Genomic DNA, 16141 nt, shown 5'->3' on the forward strand with positions numbered 1-16141 from the left:
ATCATTGACTAGGGTGAAAAAATTTAGTTTTACCACAGAATGCAGAGAGCAGAAAGTAAAATAAAGCCAAGCAAAGTGTGCACAAGGAAACAGTAAGTATCACATTACATCCAAGTTGCACTCCAAAAAATGAACACTTTCAACTGAAAAATTTAAAAGCATTAACAGATTTAATTTTTCTGCAACTTACTGGTCGTGTCTTGTATCAGGAACGCTTCTGTCCATACGTAATTTGTCACTTTCCACTTGATTGAATTTGTTCCGTGCATAAGCATCTTGACCTGGTCGAACTGCAGTAACTCCAACATATCCTTCTTGATCAAAATCTTGCCACCGTACCTTACCTGATGGGGCAAAATAGATATTAATGCTTTAAGGACACAGAGTGGTTTGCAGGTTAAAGGCTTGAGGACTTTTCATGTTTACCTTCTCCGCCTTTTTGGTATTATGATTATATGGGAGGAAGCAAAGTGACCAAAATATGTCAATTTGCACTTTTTGGTATTGCAGTATATATATACACACACACACACACACACACACACACACACACACACACATACATACACTACTCAGCCTCCTGTTATTGCAAGCCCTTAGACACCGCAATCACGACTTGAGTCTTGAGACATGTGATTGGAAAGAGTGTGTGTTGTTTTGTCCCTGCAACTTAGTGCTTTATGCTATGTTTTGCATTTGACTGATTACTTGTATACCTTTGCAAGTTTGACCGGCTGTGGCATTGCCTATTGTCTATTATAGCCCCTGAAGAATTTGAAGAGTTACATGGACATTCATGTCGGAATAGGCGTATTTGTTACAGTAATTAGCCTTTTGTTTATACATCCTTTGGACCTTTCTAGCATCAAGAGAAGGTAAATCAGGGTCACATGTAGAAGGGTCAGGTGTTAGTCGGGGCACAGATTAACTAGGGTAATGACACCGAGCTAGGCCTCAGGTCTTGGTTAGTTCCATATAGGGCTTGGTTAGAGACAGCTTATCCCCTTCTGTTTTCCTGCTGACCTTCTTTTATGGTTTCTGCACCCCTTTGTACACTTGACCACTGGCAGCTCATCTCGTAATACACTGCCATGAATGTTATTCATTTGTAGATGTTACATGGCTTTCCCTTTTATATAGATAGATAGCGCTATACATACACAATATATATATATATATATATATATATATATATATATATATATATATATATATATATATATTTATTTTGCTAGGTGGGGTGGCATAGACACACAAGTCCAGTTTCTTTAGTCCAATACAATAGTAGAGTTTTATTTTCACTCAAAAAAAGTAATGCAGCAACAAAAGGAAACAATACAAAAATAAATACCTGCCCGGCTAGGCTCTAACTGAACATAGAATAGGTCACCTCACCTAGAATAACAGAAATCCTAAAAAGTCAGTAGAATCATTCAGGACACAGCTCCAAAAATATGACCTCTCAGTTGGCTCTCCAGCCAAGCTCTGCCAAAGTGTTGCTGCTGGAGCTGGCTTTTTAAGCCTCCTTGACGAGGAGAATCTCTGCAGCTGAATCGCTGCCGGATCATCCCCAAAGTCTGGACTGGAGGGGGGTGAAATGACAGGTCCCACTGCCAACCTACCTGTCATTCCGAAAAATCCAGCCCAGTACTGAGCATTTACCAAAATGCTCAGCAGACTAAAGTTGTCTGCTGAGAACAAACATTCCTGGAGTTTTCTCATCTCACCCACCTGAGTAGTCAGGGTGAGATGTACACCCCCTCCATTACCACCCCCTTGACAATGCGGGCTACTATCGGAGGTTTGTGCCAAACTTTGCTTCTATTGCAGCTCCTCTCACTGACCTGACGAAAGGTCAAGAAATGCCCGCATTGCCAAGAAATGCCCCGATTTGCCCCTTGGTTAGCGGTCTTGGCCAGTTCTGTATTGCCTCCACTTTATTGATTTGGGGCTTTATCCTCCAGCCCTAAAGCACATTTCTCAGAGTTGATAGTAAGGCCTGCCTTGCTTAAGCAGTCTAGTACTGCCTGCACCTTACAGAGATGACTTCCCCAGTCTGAGCTATGAATGACCACAACGTCCAGGTAAGCTGCTGCGTAGTCACGATGTGGCCGCAAGATCTGGTCCATCAACCTCTGAAAGGTAGCAGGAGCTCCATGCAAACCAAATGGCATAACCCTGTACTGGAACAGCCCTTCTGGAACAACAAAGGCAGTTTTCTCCTTGGCTTCTTTAGACAAAGGTATTTGCCAGTAACCTTTTGTCAGGTCCAGTGTGGTTATGTAACTGGCATTACCCAACTTCTCAATCAGCTCATCAACCCTGGGCATGGGATAAGCGTCAAACTTGGAAATCTCATTCAATTTTCTAAAATCATTGCAGAACCGCCAAGTACCATTGGGCTTTGGTATCATTACACTTGGGTTAGACCACTCACTTTTGGATTTCTCAATTACACCTAACTCCAGCATACGTTTAACCTCAGCTGACACTACCTCCCTAAGTGCCTCTGGTATTCTGTAGGGTTTGAGGTTTATTTTCCAGCCCAGCTTCTGTCTCTACATGGTGCTCTATCAGGTGTGTACGCCCTGGTAGATCAGAGAACTTGCGTCTATTCTTCTGCAGGAACTCTCTTGCCTCCTGTTGCTAGGGCACTGAGAGGGTCTCATTCACACGGACTGGAGGGATTGGTGGCAACGAATCACCCACCTCTGTATTTGAGGCCACCAAGGATTCCCTCTGGTTACAGGGCTTAATCAAATTCACATGGTAGATTTGAAAAGGCTTCCTTTTCCCTGGTTGGTGATCCTTATAGTTGACTGGCCCTACTTTTTCCACAATTTCATATGGACCTTGCCATTTCGCTAAGAACTTGCTTTCCACAGTAGGCACCAAAATAAGGACTCTGTCCCCTGGGTTAAACTCTCAGACTCTGGCAGAACGATTGTAAATTCTGCTTTGGGCCTCTTGTGCTCTTTGCAGATGCTCTTTTACAATTGGCATGACTGTTGAAATGCTACATGCTCTATGACACTACGGTATGGGGAATTCTCAGTTTCCCAGGATTCTTTGGCTATATCAAGTAAGCCCCTGGGGTGTCTACCATAGACTAATTAAAAAGGGGAAAAACCTGTAGACGCTTGTGGAACCTCTCTAATAGAGAACATCAGGTATGGCAACAGGCAATCCCAGTCACAACCATCTTTTTCTACCACCTTTTAAAGCTTATGCTTGAGAGTCTTATTAAAGCGCTCCACTAACCCATCTGTCTGGGGGTGATACACAGAGGTCCATATGTGGGTAATTTTAAACATCTTGCATAGCTCTTTCATAACCTTTGACATGAACAGTGTGCCTTGGTCGGTCAGTATCTCTTTAGGTATGCCTGTTCTTGAAAACATATAGAATAACTCACGGACAATACTCTTTGATGTCGTATTACGCAAGAGAACCGCCTCAGGATAGCGAGTAGCGCAATCTAAGACAACCAGAATATATTGGTGACATCTAGCTGACTTGACTATTGGACAGAGCAAGTCCAAGTCCAATCCTTTCAAAAGGCACTTCAATGATGGGCAGGGGAACCAAGGGGCTATGGAAATGTGGGGCTAGGGCATGTACCTAACACATAGGACAGGACACACAGTAATCCTTCACTTCCCTGTACACGCCTGGCCAATAAAATCAAGCACATGATTATGGGCCATATCAAGTACCACAGGGCGGTATTGCTTTGGTACAAGAAGCTGCTCCACAATTTCCCCATTACTTTTTGCAACCCGATACAAGAGGTCATTATTCATAGCAAAATGTGGGAATTGGTGGTCAGCATCAGGTTTCTGAGGCACATTGTTAACAACTGTCACATTATCACGAGCATTAGCGAGAGTGGGATCTCTCAACTGTGCAGTACCAAAATTATCCCGTGAGACCTCTAATTCAGGTATGTTAGGCTCAGGAGCTGGGGAAGAGGCATCATCCTCTTTCTCTCCAGCTAGGAACTGTAACGGAAAGGTGTCGCCCTCCTCATGCACTTTGGGTGTAGGCGGGGTTTCCACCTTTGGCTGTGTGGTTGTATCTTTTCCCCACAAATCCCAAAACAAAGGGAAATCACGTCCCAAAATCACATTATGCATAAGGTTTTTTACAACACCCACTTCATAATAAACAGATCCTACTATAGTCTCTATTGTGACCTTGGACATGGGGTAGTCCTTGACATCCCCATGGATGCAACAGACACTCATAGTTTGTCCGGGATAAAGTCCCCAGCTATCAAGCTGGCATGCACCAGAGTGACCAGGCTACCAGAGTCCAACAACGCCTGGACACAATGGCTATTCACCTCAAGTTACAGACCTGAGGCCCAGTCTCTAGTCCCAGTGCCTCAGCACAGACAGGTCTGGCAAATAATGATTGACGCCTACCAGTGTCACAGTCCATTGGCTCAGAAGTGACTGAGCACTGGGCAGCAATATCTACCCGCTCATGGCATCTCCAGCACTGTACCAGCCCTGGTTTCTCCAGCAGAGAGTCCCTTCTTGGGCTGTTTCTCTCAAATAACGGAACAGTCTTACAGGGAGGTGCTCTCCGCTGGGTGTTCCTGGGGGATGGTCGCGCTGTAGGGTCATCACGGAGTTCCGCCTCAGTCGCCAGGTACCTTTCTAGAAGGCTGATTAGCTGGTTGGCATCTTTGGGGTCTCCATGTCCAACCCAGCGCTGCAACGCAGGAGGAAGAACTCTGGTGAACTGGTCTAGGACCACCTTCTCCACCATCTTTGCAGGGGTACAAGTGTATGGTTGCAGCCACTTTTTCACCAGATGAATTAGGTCGTATATCTGGGATCTGGCAGGCGTGTCCACATGGTAGCTCCAGGTATGTACCCGCCGGGCACGGACAGCAGTGGTTACCCCCAGCCGAGCAAGAATTTCGATCATAGACCTGAGGCCACAGGAAAGTAACAACACAACCAAACCCCCTACTACCCTGAGCGAGGAAGCCAATAAGGTACCAGGTTGGTAGGACAACTTAGATTGATCTCAACATTTAAGGGGTGGAGCCACTTGGGAAAAAGGAGTGGTCCAGTGATTGTGACAATGCCAGAACCCCCTCACCCCTCCAGGGCCGCCATCATCATCATCATATTCCGGATCAGGCAAGTCAATTTAAACTCCCAAGACAATCCGTTTAACAAGTGTTCCTGTCCTTACAGAAGTCAAAAGGATAACTTTCTATAGAGCTGTCGAAGTACAATATATATATATATATATATATATATATATATATATATATATATATATATATATATATTAGAGCAATCAAGAATTTTTTGATAAAGAATAATTTTCAAAATAGGAGTACCTGGTGGTAGGGTTTCCAAATTTTGAGCTCGCTCTTCTTCACTGAAACTGTGAGGGTCTCTTTTCTTGCCTGCACCAATTTCATTCCAGTCCTCCTGAAAGAGAGAAGAGAGATTAAAAGATAAAGCTACCATGTTTCTCTTCATCCAGAAAATAACCCTTAGGTGGGACTCATACACGTATTGTGGAATCAATTTATTATTGTTAACACATTGTAGTCAAAGATAGAAAATAATCTATTTGTATTCTCCATCTGAATCAGTCTGTCCATCCTTGATTTCTAGTATTTTTTTGTTGGATCTCTCAGAGACAATACAAAACAAATGTGTTTTGTGTTATGTTGTATAATGCTCCACATTCAACCTCAGACTATAAGGCAGGGGTGGGCAATTAATTTTCCCATGGGGCCATATAAGAAATTGAAACTATGCTAGAGGGCCGCGCCACGGCAAATTTAGCTCCACCCACTTCTATGTTGACTCTGCCCATTCCCAATCATCTTTCCATGCCCCCCCACACAGTATAATCCTCCTACAGTCACCCGTACATTATATGTCCCCACATTATAGTGTCCCCTCCAACTGCCCCACAGTAATAAGTCCCTCACCTGGTGCCTCAGTATAAACTGGGGGAAACTAGAGGGGACATGAAACTGGAGCAGTTGGAGGGGGACATTAAACAGTGGGGTAGTTGGAGGGGGGCAATAAATTGACAGCTGGAGCGGGTACATGAAACTGGGGGCAACTAGAGGGGGATATTAAAATCGGGAAGCTGGAAGCAGACATTAAACCGTAGGGGTAGCTGGAGGGTGACATTAAACTGGGGGCAACTAGAGGCAGACAGGTCCCCCTCCACCTACCTCCACGGTTTAATGTCCCCCCAGTCTAAGTGCCCTCTTCATCTACCCCCAGTTTCATGTCCCCCCCCCTCCATTTCTCTCTGTTTCATATCCCCCTTTATTTTCCCCATTTCATGTCCCCCCCCCTCCATCTCTCCCCCAGTTTCATGTCCCCCCCCCTCCATCTCTCCCCCAGTTTCATGTCCCCCCCTCCATCTGCCATCTCTGCCCTAGTATAACATTCCCCTTCCATCTCTGCCCCTAGGTTGCTAAGACACACACACAGATAGACAGACACATATAGACACACACACACACATATATAGACAAACAGACAGACACACATATAGACAGGCACACATATAGACAGGCACACATATAGACAGGCACACATATAGACAGGCACACATATAGACAGGCACACATATAGACAGGCACACATATAGACAGGCACACATATAGACAGGCACACATATAGACAGACACACATATAGACAGGCACACATATAGACAGGCACACACTCACTCTCTCTCTCTCCCCCTGCAGCTCACCTTACATCTCTCAGTACTTTATGACACACTTCACATCTCCATCTTCGGCCGGCACTAAGACACGCCCCCTAGACACGCCCACTAGACACGCCTCCCTAGTCAAAGCTGTGCAGGCCGGACTGAATAAGTCAGAGGGCCGGATATGGCCCGGGGGCCGGACTTTGCCCAGGTCTGCTATAAGGGCTAGTTCACACAGGGCAAGAGGAGACAGATTTTGATGCGGAATCAGCCTCAAAATCCGCCCCCCCTCACAATAGAGGTCTATGTAGACCGCTAGCGCTCTTTTTTTCCACTAGCGGTTTGTTCCCGCTAGCGGAAAAAAGCAGCAAGCTGCCCTTTCTTCAAGCAGATTCCGTGGCTGATTCAGCCGCAGCGTCCGCCTTGTGACAGCACCCTCCGGCTAGGCCCATTCATTTGAGCCTAATCCGCAGCAGAAAGTCGCGTCAGAATGTACACAAGCGGAATCTCCATGTGATCTAGCCCTAAGCCTTTGCAAGCAGGTCCCTCTATCCTATTGTGCCAGTCAGTCACTATTAGTATTATATTTGTTTTATATATTTTGTGTACCATATGTAAACCCTCAAATGTACAGCACCATGGAATTAATGGTGCAATAAAAATGAAGAATAACCTGAGCTGCGTACACAGAACACATGAGAGATATGTGCCCAGCTGTGAGAGCCACCATGATGTGGCTACCCTTTGAGCCAGTTAATCACATGACCTAAAGATCAACTTGCTTTTGTTTCTCAGGAGGGTGCATTCTTCTTGTAACTGGGGCTAATGCATCAGCCCCAGTTACAGAGAAAAGTAGCAAATAAAGTTATGTTAAACTGCCCCCTGATAGTTCCATTATGACTTTATGGGGAGGCACAATGAACAACAAAAAATAAATTAAATTAAAATACATTAATACTAAATAAAAAAGTATGAATAAACACTTTTCCCTCCTTTTCTATTTACATCTTCTCTGATATTAATCCTTAACTAGAGGGAGTTGCCAGGTCTTTAAAGAGGACCTTTCACCATATCCGGGCACAGGCAGTGTTATATACTGCCGGAAAGCTGACAGTGCGCTGAATTCAGCGCACTGTCTGCTTTCCCGATCTGTGCCCGGTGTAAAGAGCTTACGGTGCCGGTACCGTAGTGCTCTATGGTCAGAAGGGCGTTTCTGACCATTAGCCAGAGACGTCCTTCTGCCTCGCGGCGCCAATCGCGCTGTACTGTGGAGCGGGGAGGAACGCCCCCTCCCTCTGCTCACACAGCTCGTCCATAGACGAGTATTATCAGGTGAATTCAGCGCACTGTCAGCTTTCCGGCAGTATATAACACTGCCTGTGCCCGGATATGGTGAAAGGTCCTCTTTAAAGGGATTTTCCCATCTCACTTTTTCAGCTCCCCCCCCCCACTTCCTCTGTCTTGCTGAATGGGACACAATGCTTATAAATATCAGATAATATGCACATGCTTGTAGAGAATGTACTCAGTCTTCTCTGTGTGTTTACATAGAGAGATAACAGACTTAGCATTATCAACAAAGTGCAATTAGCTGAACTGATTGCCCTGCTGACACTAAGTGATGTCACTTGTCCTATCTCACAGGGCCATGATTATAGCAACGTTGTGTAAATAATGGGAGGCATATTTAATGTAATAACATATGGGAGTTTACATAGCAAGCAAAGAAAGCAGCATTTCTAAAGCAAAATATTTAGGAAAGTCTTCAATTTACATAAGCTACCAGTATAGATAGGATCCTTGAGATGGGACAACTCCTTTAAAGATATTATTATGGTATTATATTACACAGCAGAGACCTGAAGTCAAGTAAACTCTGATCGCGGGTATTGCTTTCTTATAGTGCCCACTGAAGTGCTCAGGAGAAAAAAAAAAAAGCCAAACTACTTTAATAAAAAGCAACCAAAACATCAGACATTCCCCAAAATGGTAAAAATAAAATGTATGTCTGCTCCCACAAAAAGAGATGCCTTATGCAGCCTATGCAGGAAGCATTTGGTCTACATCTACTGAAAACAATCCTTGTCAGAAAAGCCCCCCACCCCCTCACAAGTGGAAAAAAATGGACCTCAGATCCGGTTCCCATCAACCTCGTACCTTTAGCATTGCAGTAGCTGTCTTTATGAAGGCTGTCATAGACCAGCCTCATTAGGCATGTAGCAAGTGTCACAGACTGCAAAATGCCATTTTTTTCACATTTTTGCTTCCCATGAAAATTTGAATAAAAAGTCATCAAAAACATCAGACATTATCCATAATCTTATTACTAAAAAGTACATCTGGCCCCACAAAAAAAAGACATCTTATGCATCACTATACATGGAAATTAAAAAAAAAAAAAAAAAAAAAAAAAAAACTCGTTATGGGTGTTAGATTATGGAGACAAGTATTTTTTTTTTTTTTTAAAGGAGTTAAAATATTAAATAAATAAAAATTATATTTGGTATCCCTGGAGTTGTACAGACTTATAGAATTTCATAGTTGATGCCACACTGATTCTGGCACAGTTGAAGTTTTTTCTCTAGCGCCCACCTTTTCCAAGCAATAAGAGCCATTAGGCTAGAGAGCATCATTATTATTATTATTATTGTTTATTTATATAGCACCATTAATTCCATGGTGCTTTACATTTGGGGGTTACATACAATACACAGAATATACAGGTAGATATAATACTAACAATGACTGACTGGCACAGTGGGGTAGAGGGCCCTGCCCGCGAGGTCTTACAATCTATGGGGGAAGGGGGGTAGAGACAGAAGGAGAGGGGGGAGACAATTCAGATGGTGGTGTGGTGATAGTGTTATTGGAGGTTGTAGGCCTTCTTGAATAGTTGAGTCTTCAGGGCCTTCTTGAAGCCTATGATTGTGGGGATCAGTCTTATGTGTCGTGGTAAGGAGTTCCAGAGTATGGGAGATGCACGGGAGAAATCTTGGAGGCGGTTGTGTGAGGAGCGGATGAGAGCAGAGCGGAGTAGGAGGTCATTGGAGGATCTGAGGTTACGTGTGGGCAGGTAGTGGGAGATTAGTTCAGAGATATATGAAGGGGACAGGTTGTGGATGGCTTTGTATGTTAGTGTTAGTAGCTTGATCTCAATTCACTGGGCTATAGGTAGCCAGTGGAGGGACTGGCAGAGGGGAGCAGCTGATGAAGATCGGTGGGTGAGGTGAATTAAGCGAGCAGCACAGTTTAAGGTGGACTGGAGGGGGGCGAGGGTGTTTGCACCAAAACTCATACTGTCAGGTGGGGGTTGACACACAGGAACAGATAGGGGGCATGATTCTGAGCTCTGATATGGTCCCCCTCAGACTAGAGTTCTAAATTACACCCATTTTCCCATTGATCCATTATACTGCCCTCATGACATATCAGATACTAAAACTAACAACACCTGTTGCTGAGGAATTTCTAGCTGTGCTGGAATCATTGGAGTGGCACCTTTTAACAGATAACTGGAGTGGAGAATAGTAAAAGATTCACTTCATGATATTAAGATGAAAAATATACAATTAATCATATAAGCTTATCCTCTGTATATTGGAAATAGCATTATAAAGTCTGTTCATACAAATTATTCCTTCTAAGCAATCATTTCAATATGGCTAACTGTAGAGATCCAGCTACACAGCAGGAAAGCAGTTATAGCATCCCTGTACCTTCATAAAATGAATTCAAGAGTAGAAAACAAATTCTTATATAAGGGACTTATCAAGAAACGAATACTAGTCGCAGATTAGAAAAAGAAGTGGGGAAAAGTGCGCTAATCGGCTTTGTTAATTCTCCTCGACTGATAATCTTCTTAAGGATCACGAAAACATATGTAGAAAGCCACTGAGTAATATACTGCATTTTAAATAGACACAGTATACTTACCGTATATACTCGAGTATAAGCCGAATTTTTCAGCCCAGTTTTTGTGCTGAAAAAGCCCCCCTTGGCTTATACTCGAGTCAGCAAAAAAAAAAAAAAAAAAAAAAGATTTCATAAAAAAAATAGAGGTTCTAAATCCCTCCTTTCCCTAGAATACATATAAAAGTAGAAAATTACTGTGAAACACATACACATTAGGTATCCCTGTGTCTGACAGTGCCCGGTCTACTGAAATAGGGTATCTGCAGTGCTCCTGTTCCGTCAGGAAGGGGTTAATAGGAGCACTGCCAGACTGAATTCCAAGTGGGGGAAGAAAAACAGTCCTCAAGCTCAGGGAAGGGGCAGACAGACAACCAAAACACCCCCTCCCCTATCCCAGCACCCAGCATCTACTGCACCCAAAAACTCCGACCATTTTAATTTTTGAAAAATTTTCCAGTAGCTGCTGCACTTCCCCCCTAGGCTTATACTCGAGTCAATAAGTTTTCCCAGTTTTTTGTGGTAAAATTAGGGGGGTCGGTTTATACTCGGGTCGGCTTATACTCGAGTATATACGGTAGTTCCTTCTGTAAAGCACAAGTTATACTGCAAAAAACACCATTTTTTTACATTATTAACATAGGCTTTTGTAATACCCTTCCCTATGAAGACGAGTCAAATCCAATGGATCATCCTCTTGAAAATGCTGTGCATGCTTTAGGCAGAATGTTACAGAGCAGGAGTAGTAGGGCAGATTGTGATATGTAGTTTCAGCATAAGGGTGGGTTCACACTACTGTTTGATATCTGTTCTGATAGTATCCATTATTATCATTATCCACTAACTGATGTTAAGGTGTCCAATTTTTAATATTTAATGGATCAGTTAAACAAACAAACAAAAAAAAAAAAAAGACCCATTTAGTGTCCATTTTTATACGGTTTGGTTTTTTTGGAGGGTTTTTGTTTCGGCTTTCTGAGCATGTGCAGAGGAAAGACAATGGACAATATAAAGGAAGCCCCCCCCTATTGCCCATAGACATTAATGTTCAAACAAAATAACAGACGCTTGATGTCAGTCATGAAACTGTTATTCTGCACGAACACAAGTCCTGCATGCAGGATTTTTTCGCCCGTGAAAAATAATGAACATGAGACAGATTTGGTATAAATGGACACGGTCACCAACTTTGAGATTAATGTAATTTTTAATGGACTTGTAACGGTTTCTCTAGTGTCCACTGATAAAATCTTGTAACAGACACTATATATAATAATACTACTACAAGCAAAGCCTCTCAAATCCAAAAAAAAATAAATTATCATACCATCCTTTTACATGATTGGGGGTCTGACCTCTGGAACCGGCCCCCATATGTAGTTTGCAAAAGAACAGGTAATCAGTTAACCACTGAGGGAGTGTACTTCCATCATTCTTACAACCTATGGCGGTTCCGTTTTAGAGTTATGCTATAATTTAAACAGAAAGGAAAGTTTTCATAAAAAGTTATGACTGCAGCACATTTTGGATTGGTCTGAGGCTGTGGATATGTACAATAAAGAGCAGTCTGTCTCCTCCCCTACCCATTATTGATGGTACTGGTTTCTTTAAGGGCTAGTTCACACGTAGGCAAAGGGGCGGATTTTGAAGCTTATGCCCTTTCTTCAGGCGGAAGCCGCGCGGGCTCAGCCGCACGGCTTCCGCCCCCGGCAGCTCCCTCCTATGTCGGCTCATTCATTTGAGCCGACAGCGGAGGGGAAAGCCGCAACCGCGATGGTCGCGGCAGGCGGGTTTTGACAAGAGAGAGACGCAGCTCGCCGCGTCTCTCTCGGTGTCAAAACCCGCGCGGGCAGTTCACGTGTGAACTGACCCTTACTCTGCAAGGAGTAACTGTGCAATAGCAAACAGCCAGATGATAAAAGCCCAAGTGTCCATAATATAAGAGGTCCATGAACACAAAAAGAACTACAGAACAAATACATGCAGAAAACTACTCGATGCTAGCATCTACCATGCAGGCGTGACACAAGAGAGATCAAGCTATAAGCACAGCCAGTAAAGCTGCTTGCTGTCAGTGAATATTATATCATCTGTAGTCACACAAGCAACCAGAAATAGATATAAGTACAAATAAGACTTTTCTAGCATTGTAAGCTGTGAGATTTGCTGAATCTTCAGTCATTTGGAGACGTGCATGAAGATGCAAGGAAAATTGGTCTCTTCCATGGGCATTTACTGTGTGAAGATATTAGTCCATGTTCTTGCATTTATGGAGACAAAACTAGCAAACAGTGAACTGTAAATTAGAAGAGAGACACCTGGTAGCAGGAACTTTAGAGGGGATTTTCATGCAAAAAGTACCAACATTTTTTGTTGAAGTCAATTATATTTTTGTCCAGAATCAGATGTACTATTAACCCTTTAGTCACTAATTTATTCTGCAGCGTAATCACTGCACCATTTAAGCACACTTAATATAAATTACAGCCTGGTCCATCGTCACACCAGTTCTTAGATTTTGACAGCACTGCAGAGAGTTGGATATCCTGTGCTGACGCTCCAACTTGAAGTCACAAGAAAAGACTCCTCTTCCCAGTGTACAAGCAGCAGGAAAAGAGTACGGTCGGTCATGTGACCCAGAATAAGAGCATCAGCAGAGGAAGAAGACAAATAAGACTTCTGGATCCATGTAGTACTGCGACGATCAAAGAACCATTGCAACGGGAGACCAGGATTTGTATTATCCATTTAATTATATGGTACATCAATAAACCATAAAAAAAAAAATTATTTCTCTTATGAAAATGGTATCCATACAATTCTTGTGACAGGCACACAGAAAAGGTTATTTTATTAGTAATATAGAATATATAGAACAGATGATGGCATCACTAAAATGGTATGGAGAGGGCTCAGACCTACTCTCTCCATACCCAGCTGGGTGTTGGCTGTATTATGTAGCAGACACTGCCGCTAAAAGCTGTGACAAAATCAAAGCCACGATTAAACAAACATTTTAACTTACCGTATATACTCGAGTATAAGCCAACCCGAATATAAGCCGACCCCCTAATTTTACCACAAAAAAAACTGGGAAAACTTATTGACTCGAGTATAAGCCTAGGGGGGAAATGCAGCAGCTATCGGAAAATTTCAAAAATTAAAATGGCCGAGTTCTTGGGTGCAGTAAGTGCTGGGAAAGGGGAGAGGGTGTTTTGGTTGTCTGTCTGCCCCTTCCCTGAGCTTGAGGACTGGGTTTTTTTTCCCACTTGGAATTCAGCCTGGCTGAATATAGGGTATCTGCAGTGCTCCTATTAACCCCTTCCCGACTGAATAGAAGCACTGCAGGTACCCTATATTCAGTAGATCGGGCACTTTCAGACACAGGGATAACTAATGTGTATGTGTTTCACAATAACTTTCTACTTTGAGGGCAGGTTCACACCAGCGCCCAGTCTCCGTTATGCAGGTTTCAGTTTCGTGCCCGAGAAACATTCATGGGTTTGAAAAGTGTCCGCCGGTGAGCGTCTTCTGCTCTCCGCAGCGAAACAGTTTTTTGTTTTTTTTAGTCGGACATGCAGGACTTTGTGTCCGGTGTAAAAAAAAACAAAAAAACAAAAAAAACCAAAACACTGTTTCGCCATGGGCAGCAGAAGACGGCTCACCCACAGACACGGAATGTCGGTTTCTGTCTTCTGCCGACAGAAAACGGAAACCTGCATAACTGAGATCAGGTGCTGTGAACCCGCCATTATATGTATTCTAGGGAAAGGAGTGATTTAGAACTTATTTTATTTTTATTATATTTTTTTTTAACTTTTTTTTTTACAATTTTTTTAGCCCCCCCTGGGGGACTTGAACCTGCAGTCATTTGATTGCAAGTCCCATAGACGGCAATACAACTGTATTGCCGTCTATGGGAGATTCTCTACATTACCATTACGGCTGGTCATAGACCAGCCATAATAGTAATATAGCGATGACAGGCCTGGGAGCCTTCATTAGGCTCCTGGCTGTCGTCGGAACAGGTCGGCTCCTGCGAGCTCGCTGCGCAGGAGCCGGCCTGCAACTTTAAAGGTATGGAGCCGGTGGGGACCAGCCCCGGGGGCTAATTTTGAACTAGGAGGGGGGGAGGCCATCTCCGGAGGGCACCTCCGCTGTAACGCTTACAGCGGAGATGCCAAAGCTTATGCCTACAATCAGAGATCGCAGGCATAAGCTTCAGCATCTCTGCTATAAGCATTACAGCGGAGGTGCCGGTTTCTATGGCGACCGCTCTGCAGAGCGGCACCATTACGTTTACAGACCCGGCATCCAGACACCGGGGCGGGTGCCGGGGCCCACAGCATCGCCGCGCTCCTGCCAGCTCGCAGCTCATGCTGTACATTAAAATCTGCAGAAGTACTTATGGTACTTCTGCTAGCAGGCCAGGAAGCAGACACTCCGGGTGCGGGCCTGTGTTTACGTGCCCACGTCACCCGGCGTGTGATGGAGCGGTGGGGGGGCGGAGTCTGCTATCCTGGCCTGCTACCAGAAAATTACCGTAATGACCCAAATATAAGCCGAGGAGCACTTTTTCAGCACAAAAACTGTGCTGAAAAACTCGGCTTATACTCAAGTATATACGGTAATTACAATTAATGGACTATTTTAGGACATCATTTTGGTTTCGGTTAGTCACATATCAGCAATACTAGCTGGATAGTGTACAGTTACGCTAGGTTCACACCTGCGTTGTTCTTTCCGTTCTGTGCTTTCCGTCTTCTGCATGCCAGAAGACAGAAAGCACAGACCGGGTCCAGCCGTGAGCGTTTTATGCTCTCCGCCGCGAAACCGGATTTTTTTTTTATCCGGACACAGAGTACTGCATGTCCGACTCTGTGTCCGGATTATAAAACCCGGTTTCGCGGTGGAGAGCGCAAAACGCTCACCGCCGCTCACGGCCGGACATCTCTCTCACCCATTCAAATGAATGGGTGAGAGAGACTCCTGCAGGTTTCCGTCTCCTGCCTCTGTTTTAGGCAGGAAACGGAAACCTGCAGTACGGAGAGGGCGACGCAGATGTGAACGAGCCCTTAGTGACAAATCCTTTAGCCAATGGTAGTATGAGACAGGCTGGCATGGATGCAAAATAATGAAAAATAATGTGAACAAGTTCGCATTGAATAACTGTCCACCCCTAGTACTTGATATTGATACATATTGATCCCTATTGATGCATTCGAGGAAGTCATCGGTAAACAGCAATTGGTTGTTATGACGACTGACTACTCCATTTTTCTACTGAGACTCAAACTCCTGAACTGACTCTTCACAAAAGGCTGACAGCCATGATCAGTGAGCAATAAATATTATTTAATTTATTTTAAAAAAAAGTGTTTGATTAAATTTTTGCAAAAGTAAAATATGCAACAAACTATGCAACTACCGTATTTTTCGGACTATAAGACGCACTTTTTTCCCCCCAAATTTGGGGGGAAAAGAAGGGTGCGTCTTATAGTCCGAATGTGGCGCCTGGCATCC

The 16141-nt window shown here is 43.8% G+C and overlaps 1 protein-coding gene across 1 annotated transcript in view; it reads right to left on the bottom strand.

The window, feature by feature from the left end:
- The window catches only part of GALNT2 (polypeptide N-acetylgalactosaminyltransferase 2), a 111298-nt gene that overhangs the window by 68511 nt on the left and 26646 nt on the right, over positions 1 to 16141 (bottom strand). Inside the window, exons 2-3 of the mRNA XM_075267778.1 lie at positions 5363 to 5456; positions 191 to 344 (exon numbers count right to left, since the gene is read on the bottom strand). Coding sequence (XP_075123879.1) covers positions 191 to 344; positions 5363 to 5456 — 248 coding nt within the window. The remainder of the gene's footprint in view (positions 1 to 190; positions 345 to 5362; positions 5457 to 16141) is intronic.

This window comes from Leptodactylus fuscus, chromosome 3, assembly GCF_031893055.1.
Source record: "Leptodactylus fuscus isolate aLepFus1 chromosome 3, aLepFus1.hap2, whole genome shotgun sequence".
NCBI lineage: Eukaryota > Metazoa > Chordata > Amphibia > Anura > Leptodactylidae > Leptodactylus > Leptodactylus fuscus.